Raw genomic sequence first — 10,947 nt, 5'->3', positions numbered from 1 at the left:
ACAATAGAAAGATGACAACAACAACAAAATTAAAAAAAAAAAATCTGATCATAGGAAAAGATGTGTGTGCTCTCGTTGAGAGTCGAACTCAAGACCTCCCGCTTACTAAACGGGTGCTCTAACCAACTGAGCTACGAGAGCTTGCTTGAAGTTCTATTTTGAATTTATTATCAAATACGGGTGGATGTATGATTAAATTAGACATGGCCAAGCTTTAACAAAATTATTGAGAATGAAAGAGTCAACAAAATTAATAAACATGAAAGAGATAATTTTGAACGAAAGACTAAAAACTAGTACAACCATTATACTATAATGGTTTGTCTGTAGCTCGAGATCGAGATGAAAATGAAGATATTGTAAAGGTGTGTGCTAGAGGTATAATGGCGTGTATTCCTATTTTTGCTGAAGCTTTTGCCACAGTTGGGTTTTGCAACTGGCTAGAGATAAAAAGTTCTAAAATATAATTGTTGAGGGCAATTCTAAGATCTTTGTTGATGCCTTAAATAACAATTTGGAAGAGTGTTGGGAGATTCTACCACAGTCAAGTGATGCATTAGTCTTGGCTAATTCAACAAAAGAGATGATAACTTTGTACCACAATCAGGTTTGTTTTGTACTCAAATATCTCTTATTTTTGTAACTGTTTGTCTTCCTTCTGCTGTCATGGAGGCTTGGGAAAGAGATGTATCTCTTTTGCCATTTTACACTTATGAAATTCAAAATGAATATTCACATTTATGAATAACAAAGTAAATGGTTATTGCAATAGCCACGAGAGAGCGACAGAGAGTTTTCCTTCTAGCAATTAAATAGACGTCACAAAAGCTGCATAAAAAAGTGATACAATATGAACTTAATTTTTGGGTGCTGGCAAAGTGGCAATGTCATCCGCAAGAAGAGATTTAGCTCTAAATAGTCTATTTAATCAGAATTTATTTCGACACCCAGTTTCCAAGACATTGACGGTGAAAACTCACGCCAATTAATTATAGGTGAAAGCTTGCACTCTCCTATATCAAATGAAAATGTTCAACTATGCCAGCACTAAAATTCTCTAGATGGAGATCTTTGCTGAGCATCCTCATGCATAATCCCCAGGAACCACATACCAAGTTCATGATAGTATCCCTGGAGAAATTATAAGGTTCTCATTGTGGATAAATGTTATGATACACCATTCCACTAAAAGACTCCCACCTATTTAAAATTGCTGAGTTAGAAATTTTTTTTAAACAAAAACTGATTACTGACTCAGTAATTTTAAACAAGTGGGAGTCTTTTAGTAAGAATGGTGAATAAGTGATATGGTCCACCAAAGGTCTGTATAATTTCTCGTATCCCAGGCAGCTTCCCTAAACCATTAAGATTTGAGCTTTTGCTTTAGAAATTCACACCAATTCAATCTCGCATTGTTCATCTCCCATAAATCATTCAGTGCATGTATAGCACAAAGCATTCCTCTGTGTGTGTGTGTGAGAGAGAGAGAGAGAGAGAGATAGAGAGAGAAATGTCATTAACCTTCTATATAGTATTTAGAATATATGCAAACAGTATTCTAGGAGACAATTCAAAGCATACATAGATCCCCAGATTGGAATTATATTTATCAAAGGCAGGGCCTGCGTCTGCAATATACATTGGAGGAAATCACATGTTTCAGTGTCAAGGCCTGATAATAAGCACCTACTAAACTTCATCAGCTTTAGAACAGCCCAAAAATTTATACAAGTCAGGATCTTCTGATGTCCAAATGGCTGACTTGTCAGCTTTATCAATTGACAGAACCAAGGCCACTTACAACCCTGCAGAAAAAGTGGATGAGAAATAAAATGGAATGGATGGCTTGCCCTCCTTTTGATGCAAGTAGGTAGAGAGTTTCAACCTGGACAATTAGAAAGATGAGGTGCCAACTGAAGAGTATCCAGCAGCTTTCATTTCCTTGAGAGTTCCAGCTAGCCAGTCCAAGCCTTCATAAAGGCCATCTCCCCTAAGGGCACAAGTCCCTTGTATATGCCATTTTCTGTTCTTGAGATCAAACAGACCAAGTCCTTCACATACTTCCATTGGTGTCATTGCTCCTTTCTGAACAGGAGAAGGAGAAAAACAGTATCAAGTAATTATATCGTTCCATTGGACTACTATATACAAAAAAGTGTGCGCTAGTCAAAGATCAATACTTCTGCAGATAAGGTTAGGAGAACATCTCCTGCTAGGGAAATATTAAACATACTTCTTCCAATGAATTTTTAGTGGCCTGCACTATATTACTTGTGTGAAGTTATTGAAGAATGAAGGCTTAAACAACCACCAAATGTCCTCGTGTTTATTCACAAACTAAAAATGTACAGCCAAATCTGACAACTAAATTGAAAAAGAAAAAAATTACAAAAGGTTAAGACATGATAAGACAAGTGAACAAGATCGGTACAGATAAAATGACCAGGAAAACCAGTTTTAACTCGTGAATTAACAGCATTCTCATTTTACACCTCCCCTTGGATTTTTGTGGCAACAGGTTTTGTTTAGTTTTGAACTCAGTTAGAAGCCCATGAATGTTTTAAGTAAATAGAAACCAAGATATGTGACAGAACTCCTTTTTTGGAAGAAAACTATTGGTTTAGAAAATATTTCAATATATGGATTCACAGAAAGCAGGTTTGGAGGCAAAGATTCTATTTTGGCAGACCTCTCCAGTCTCCAGAACACAAGAAGTCAACAGTTTGAGATCCTAATTGATATTTATAAGAAAAAAAAGCAATTTAAATTTATCTTAAACATAAGAAGAAAAATTAAACAAAAAATTCTATTTAGAGCACCAAGCTTTGACTTAATTTCAAAGTTTTAGACACAGACCAATAAAAATTACCTTGGATTTTTATGTATGTTAAGCTAGCATATATTTCTGTACACATTCCATTTCTAATATGCTGTTGTGATTCAAGCCAACCCTGAAAATCCAACTTTGTATCCTGTTTAAGGCATCAACAATACTAACTACAAAACCTAGTCATAATACTTATAATCTTCGGAAACCTTGCCAACTTAGATGACAACCTGTACATCTTACACTGTGCCTTTTCACTAGTCAAAAGGATTACTTAGAGAGAGAGAGACATTTTGTGCACATAGAAATTCTACTCCTGATCTCAAATCGATAATGTCTAAAGTCCACATCTCTCTGCAGATTTTAAAGATGATTTGCTAGGATCAAACAGGATTGCCCAATATGCTCAACCCCAGTCCATAATCCATAGAAAGTCAAACCAATATACTGCAACGTAGACTTAAAAGGTGACAGAGTGCAGTGCTACAAGGCAGTCAACCACACATGAGCTGCTGAACCCAACAGCAACTCTGCAGGCACTCCAGCCCAGTCAACAGTTGCTTTAGTTTTACAAATGATCTGAAGAAAATTCCTACTGTTCAATTATGCAGTCAAACTAAGAAGGTTTTTAGTAAACATAGATATAAAAGAGGAAAAAATATAATTTTACTGTAAAAGAGAATAAAATAATGTCTCAAATATTGACATAGATAAGTCTACACAGTCCAAAAAGAAAGTAAAAGATTTGATGCAATGCTACACTTTTCTGCTTATGTTTATCAAACCAGCTGTTCCAAAAGAACCACATTCTATTTAGACTTTCAGGCCACTTTCCAATCTTTGTCCATCTCAAATGTATCACTAGGTGAGGAGATTTGCTTTATGTCTAGGAGTCGAAGTAAAATAAAACTTTCAAAATATATTTTTCCTATGATTGACATAAAAGTATCCTACTTTATGTGTAAATGATAATACATAATTCTTCTATCATTTAGGTTCAAGAAAATCAGATATAACAAATGAAACTTACCATGTCTTGTTTATTGGCAAACACCAAGATAACACTGTTGAGCATAAATGGATCCTTGATGATGGCCTGAAAGAAGATTAGTAGGTCAACTGAGAATCCATTACCCACATGATTGTATTCAAGTTATTATACCTTTCTGAATATACAACCTGAAACTCTGCCTTTGCTTTTCCAATTCTCTCGCGATCTAAGGAATCAACAACATAGATCTGCAAAAAGACATTTTTTTTACGGATGTATGACTTCCTTTCATATGTGTGTAAGGATCAATAACAACAAAAAAAATTTCTAGCTAAGTAATAATACATTAAAAACAACTAGTTTTATCAAGACCACACCAACACAAAAGAAAAAAGAATCAGAAGATAATTATATAATTCTATGTGCCTTCAGCTTCAATGCATAACTAAGAAGCAATGACCAATAACTTGATGGAACAAAGTAAAGAAACCAAACAGACTAAGGCAATTGTGAACTAAAATGAAAAGGAAATATGTATTTTTTGTTGCTTGGTGCAAAATGAATTTGGGGAAAAAAGGGTAATGCCTCTAGAAACTAATCATAATCCAGGAATACCATTGAAGTTACTCACCAGCCCATCTGTATTGTTAAAGTAATGCCTCCAGAGTGGCCTCAATTTTTCTTGCCCTCCAACATCCCAAACAGTGAATATCACATTCTTATATTGAACTTTCTCCACATTGAAACCTACAACAAACCGGGAATATACTAGTAACTACAGGATTTTTTAAATGCAAAAACTGATTAAAGGTTTGAGAAATTATATAAGACAAGCAAAATAATTTCCAAGATGGAAAACCAATAACAAACCCACATAGACCATGTCCAACTGTCAGCTTTTTGCAGACAGTGATTCCATTTAATAAAAAGATATGAAGCTCCCTTGAAATTTTATGGAAGAAAAAATATTAATGTAGCATGATTTTCCCCTTACGAAGGAACCTAGCATTTTTTAAATTTCTAACCTCTTTCTTTCTTTCTTTTTTTCTTCATGAATGCAAACCATGTTTCTATTCAGGTGAAAAATTATCTAATTGCATTAGATCAAACAAGTACCTTTTTTATCTATTTATGTTTACTTTCATGCATTTCTTCACATAACTCCTGCATTATTGTCCTAGAATCTAGATTGTGGAAAAAGAAAGCTTTCATGGCAATATTCTCACATAATTTCTTCCTCAAAAATGTTTTATTAAAAAGCTTTGTCTAGCTTTCATACAAGACAGAAATATTGGGGAGAATGTGCTTCTAGCTCAGGAATGGTTAAGAATTACCATAGGGATAAAGACTATGTACCATCAAAGTAGATATAAACAAGCCTTATGACTCTGTGAGATGGAATTTTCTTCTGCATTGTTTGAGAGGAATTGGTACCCCTGATCAGTTTTATGCCTGGGTTAAGGAATGCATCTCTACTCCTCAATACTACATAGCTCTTAATGTGGGTTTGGTTGGGTACTTTAAGGGAAAAAGGATGCTGAGGCAGGGGGTCCTTTATCCCCATATTTGTTTGTCATAGCCGTAGAGGTATTTTCAAGTATACTGACTAAAGCTGTGAAGGAATGGAAGGAGTTTACATTGCACCCTAAATTTGCTAGAATTCAGTTATGTCACTATCACCTCTGTTTTTCAGACGACTTAATGATCTTTGCTACAGCAGATATTCCTACCATCCAAGTGAACATAAAGGTACTAGATGAGTTTCAGCTATTATTAGGTGTAGTAGATAATACCAGTAAAAGTGAGACCACTTCTTGCTTGGAAAAGTGAGGTAAAGAAAGAGCAGATTCTTTCAGCTTTGCAATTTAAGGAGGGGAAGCTTCCAGTTAGATAGCTGGGAGTCTCTTTAATCTCAGGCAGACTCACTGCTCAAGACTGCAAGCCACTGATAGAGAAGATAATCAACTCTTGGACTGCTAAACACCCATCCTTTGCTACCAAATTGTGACTCAAGTATACTGGACAGATATCTTCATTCTTCCAATCAATGTTATCAAAATAATTTAACAAAAATTAACAGATATCCTTGGAAAGGAAATGATACAGATGTTGCTAAAGCTATGGTATCTTAGGAAAGTATGTGTGCAAAAGCAAGAAGGTGGTCTCTGCTTAAAAAAAGGTGGGGAATGGAATAGTGCCGCTGCCATGAAAAAGTTTTATGCTAAAGCAGGTTCCATACAGATAGCTTCTACATACCACCTATGGTTGCAGAGGAATGCAATGCCACATGATGATCAAATAAAAATGAGGAAGGCATCCTTTAGAAAGGTTGCCTATAGGTTTTACTAGCTAGAGGTGAGTCCAAAGGGATCTTGTATCTTGGAGAAGATGGTCTGCAGCAGCCAGCTATGTTGCTGCTTGTATTTCCTTGGATTGGTCTATTTGAACTACATATAATTTTTTTTTCAAATAAAATTCTCATTCATGAAAAACAATGAAGACTTCATGTCTTTTTATTAGGCAAACTTGGAAAAGGAACAAAACAACCTTCAGTTGCCACCTACTAATAGATAAGAACATAAATAAAATAACAAAATAAAACACAATTATACTGCTCGCCAAAAGGTAAACCATAACTTACTTTATGTAAAACATATATTACAGCTGGACCCAACACGTAGAGTGTGAATTGACTGGATGGAAGAAGATTTGATTATCTAAGGGAGCAAGATTAACTCTTCTGAACAGTACATTATCCTACCTGCCAACATACTATTTGTCACTATTAACCATTCCTACTTATGTAGTAAATAGAATTGAGAAGTTGCAAAGGAATTGCCTTTGGGAGATATGTTAAGATTCATTTGGGGGAATGGAATACTGTGCACACTCCATTGAAGAATGAAGGATTGAAGGTGAGAAAATTAGGCAGCTTCAATCAAGCATAATTGGGGAAATGGTTGTGGGATTATGGAGAGGAAGAAAATAATCTTTGGAGAAGGGTGATTGGTACAAAAATGGGAATGCATGGGGCCAAAGGATTGATGAGAATGTTATAACTGCTCGTGGATGCAGTTTAAGGAAGAGTATAAGAGCATTTATGGCCTTATGGGACAAATTTGCAAGTTATATCAGTTACGCAGTTGGATATGGTACAAGGGTTAGATTCTATCATGATAGCCAGTGTGGTGACATGATTATGCACTGAAAGATATGTATAGATTTGTACTCAACTGCAACTGACAAAGATGCATCATAACGTCGTTATATTATTCTTTTGAACAGCCGGTTGGAGGAAGGCCTTCCCTATGAAATATCAAAATTGTCCATGGTTTTAACGATTGGAAACTGGAGTTAGTCGTATATTTTTTTTACATCCTTTACTCTATTAATCCACATAGAGGTAACCAACATCAATCAAAGTGGAGACCAAAAGGTCTTGTGAAAGATTTCGACACAGGAGATTCTAATTAAAAGAGGTATCACTTTGGTAAATCAATGTCGTACGGACAGATGTACTAGCAAAACTTTTGGTGCATAAAGTACCTCCACTCTCTCAATAAAATCTTATTACTTATTTATTTTTATTTTTTTAAATGTTTTTATCAGAATAGTGACTTACCAATTGTAGGAACAGTTGATAAAACTTCTCCAATGTGCAGCTTGTACAGTATAGTTGTTTTGCCAGCTGCATCCAGTCCAAGCATCACAACCTAAGGCATCTCAAATAAAAATTACAAATAAGAAAAGATGCTCCAAGTAAGCTAATAATAAATTGTGTTCATATCATGGAATAATCACTATAAGGCAGGCATATAGGAGGAAGATACTAAAACAAAAAAATTCATAATAGAAGCAACTAACAAGGGAACAAAATTAACAAAGAATACACCCCGGGTATGGCATAAACAAGGGCATAAAGAGAATGCTACCAGTAAATATTTGGTAAAAAGTATAAGCTGCAATGAAATCAGAAGAACTGGATAAAAGATTTGAGAGAGTGATTTGAGTTTCATCATGTTTCCTACTGAAAATCTCATGAAGAGGTGACAAAAATGGAATAAAGAAAAGAAAAGGAAAAGGTGAAAGATAGATGCAGCTTTAAATGCAACATCAAAATCACAACTCCCACCATGTTCCCAAAGAGAATGTTAAATTTGCACCCTTATAAACAAAATCAATAACATGGGCAACATCAACAAGGTCAGCATTAAATTGATAAAGATAGAAAATTAATTTAATCATCATCATTATTATCCTCATTTCATCAATATGTTGCCAAAAATTTAATTTAAATTTACATCAAAGGAGAATTCCAGGAAGAGCAACAAATTCAACAATGATATCTAGCCATATTGTACTATACATGAGATTTTTCTGCTGGTTTGTAGTAGCTTTGACCATATGGAGTTTAATCTTATCAGCAAAATAACCATTTATAAATAAACAGAAAAACAACAAGCAGCTTCCATTATTAATAGGCTACGGTTACGTATCAATAAATGTGTAAGATGAGGGGAAAGCCCCAATCAAAATAGTAGTAGTACTATAGCTCAAATTGTCATAATCTCCACAATTTTGTAACAATCTGTTCAGTAAGGAAGCAAAGATGTTCAAGAATGACAATTGTTCACTGGCAAACTCAAAAGAGCCACAAAAACAATATGACTGAAAAGTAAAACTAGTAAATTTCAACTTACATCCTAGATATTTATAATAGAACGTGAGGATGCACTACATTTTAACTGAGGGACCCACAAATTAAAAAACAGTTAGCACCAGGTACAAGATCTAGAACACCACTGCAACCTATATGGGTACCTAACCAGTTAGGTCACTCAATCTTTGGTCATATAAGTTTCTCCTCTAATCATTTCTACAACTATACAGCATAAATACATTCTTCAATATTTACCAACTAAAGTATACATTTCATTAATCAACTTCTTCTGACATCAACCTTAGTATGACAAACGCCAAGACTGAAGAGCCTCATAGCTCAGTGGCGTTGCCCAGTTGTAGTAAGCACACAGCTTTCTAAAAAACTGAGGCTTGGTATGATACACCATGTGATGCTTTAATTAATTCACAGACTCTGATTTTTCACCGTTAAGCCATTTGTTACCATATTTGTTTTATTACTATTAGGAAGCACAGACAATTCATTAGGGGTGCCGTACCCATGTGGTCATATGGGTGTCGTACCTGCCGTGTCATGTTATAATTTTTCAGAAATTGCTCGTGTCCCCATACCCGTGTCCGTGCTTCCTAGTTACTATATCATTACTAGGCCTAAGCAAAGCGATTGCATGCTTCTAGTCTGCAATTATTGGGCGGAGACTGAGAGCTATTAATTTAGCTATAAAACGCTAAAAGATATTAATTAACCAAGATATTGTCAAAACTTTCCCAATAATTACACTGTCCCTAAAACCAAATATGGGGGAAAAAATCACATACTTAACATGACAATAATCACATAAAATTAAACAAAAATCAAACGCTAGCTTATTCTTAAACAAACAACCCTAACAATAATCAACAAAAAATGAGCTCTAATACACATAAGATCATCATGCCCTAAATGTTTATAAAAAAAAAGTGAGTGAGTTTGTGTACCCGCATCTCGGAGTTGCCGAAGAAAGTATCGAAGAGCTTGCGAAAAGCTTGACCCATCGATGCCTCTGATCCTTTCTCTTTGGAAAATCTGCCAAAACCTAAAAGGAAAGTTCGTCGATCACAGAAAAGAAAACCAAAAGAAATGGGGTGGGTGAGTGGATTGTAATTTTGATCAACGAGGTATGCTCTATAGCTAAAACTAATATCTTGTTGATTTGGTCCGTTTGCAAAAAGGTAGCGTTTGCCTTCTTTCCTTCCGGGTTCTCTTTTGATGGCGAAAATTTTTAAAACTATAAATTTTATTTTAAAAAACAAAAAACAAAGTAGAATATTCTCTTCACTTTTTGGCAATTTATGTTTTTTTTTTTTCACACAATAATTTATGAATGATTTTAAATAGAACTTCAAAATTCAAAAAGTTTAGGGAAACAAACTTTGCTACACAGTTTATCACAACTTACATGTATCAAGTGATAATTGAAGGAAAAAATTAAAAGAACTTTTAAAACATTAGTTTATGAAATATTTTTAGAAACATTTAAGGGGGAAAAAACTGATTTTTTTCACAAGTTTTTATATTTTCAACGAAAATGGTATCAAAATTTTCCCAAAATAACTCATTAATAAATGTTCCAAGGGCATCCGTTAAATAGATTCATGATTGAATTACTTTTTACTAAGTACCAAGTTGTTGCAAGGTGTGTGGTGAAGGGTGTGCCCATATAAGAACTTCTCAAAATTAGAGCTTAAGCAACAATCACATTTTTATTTTATTTTTTAACAATCTATATAATATCTAAAAGTTGAATCATAACTTTATTCTTGCTACGTGCTTTCTGAGGTATGTCTTATAACATTTTGGTCAATTTGGTCCAATTCAATCCACTAGGTCCATCTTGTACATTTAGTTCACTTTAGTTCATTTTCGTCTACTTTGGTCTAATTTGGTTCATTTAATTCACTTCAATCCATTTCTATCTATTCAGTCTAATTTGGACTAATTGGAACTTAAATTGATTCTTTTTGTAGATTACCTTTTTACTTTTGGACTCAAAAATTCTTCTTCATTTTTTTTAAAAAAATTTAAGTTAAAAAGTATATAATTTTATTTTATTTGGATCAAACCCTTTAGTTTTGGACTAAAAAACACAAACAAAATAGATATTAGAATTTAGAGATATTAGTTCTTGACCCATGTTTCGCATGGTTTTTTTCCTTATGAATATTATAAGTGGACTTGTTTTAAGAAAGTATTTGTTATTAAAAAAAAAAAAAAAAAGGTACTATTTGTATAAAGAAGTTTTTTATTATTGTTACCAAAAGTTTTTTATTATTATTTTATGTTGTCCATTTTTAATTTGTGGTTGAATTTGATTAGAATGTTATAACTGTTTTTCCTTAATATGTTGATCCAAGCTGATCACCTAATCATTCATTAAAAAAATAAAAATAAAATAAAGAACTTCACCACGTGATCATCAAGTTAGTCTTGGAAAAGGAAAAAAAAAGG

The 10,947-nt window shown here is 33.9% G+C and overlaps 1 protein-coding gene and 1 non-coding gene across 2 annotated transcripts; both read right to left on the bottom strand.

Annotated features, from left to right (window-relative positions):
• Nucleotides 1-67: 67 nt before the first annotated feature.
• Nucleotides 68-141, bottom strand: TRNAT-AGU (transfer RNA threonine (anticodon AGU)). The gene has a single exon. It is a non-coding gene; the product is annotated as a tRNA-Thr (tRNA).
• Nucleotides 142-1,511: 1,370 nt separating this feature from the next.
• Nucleotides 1,512-9,725, bottom strand: LOC126700065 (uncharacterized). Its single transcript, XM_050398044.1, has 7 exons — nucleotides 9,438-9,725; nucleotides 7,441-7,531; nucleotides 4,450-4,565; nucleotides 4,007-4,066; nucleotides 3,858-3,923; nucleotides 1,886-2,085; nucleotides 1,512-1,805 (listed from the first exon to the last, which is right to left on the bottom strand). The coding sequence occupies exons 1-6, from the start codon at nucleotides 9,492-9,494 to the stop codon at nucleotides 1,894-1,896; spliced, it is 582 nt and encodes a 193-aa protein (XP_050254001.1). The 5' UTR covers nucleotides 9,495-9,725; the 3' UTR covers nucleotides 1,512-1,805; nucleotides 1,886-1,893.
• Between the last annotated feature and the right edge of the window lie 1,222 nt (nucleotides 9,726-10,947).

The sequence above is a fragment of the Quercus robur genome, chromosome 9 (genome assembly GCF_932294415.1).
Source record: "Quercus robur chromosome 9, dhQueRobu3.1, whole genome shotgun sequence".
Lineage (NCBI taxonomy): Eukaryota > Viridiplantae > Streptophyta > Magnoliopsida > Fagales > Fagaceae > Quercus > Quercus robur.
Note: the sequence above shows the minus strand (reverse complement) of the source record. Positions and strands in the feature narration are given on the sequence as shown.

Bases quoted from the DNA above. Each gene is read 5' to 3' on its own strand.
- LOC126700065 (XM_050398044.1), bottom strand. From the start codon at position 9,494: ATGGGTCAAGCTTTTCGCAAGCTCTTCGATACTTTCTTCGGCAACTCC. The intron at 7,532-9,437 runs GTACACAAACTC...GAGATGCCTTAG, and splicing joins TCGGCAACTCCGAGATGCGG to GTTGTGATGCTTGGACTGGA. The intron at 4,067-4,449 runs GTGAGTAACTTC...GTCTTTTTGCAG, and splicing joins TTAACAATACAGATGGGCTG to ATCTATGTTGTTGATTCCTT.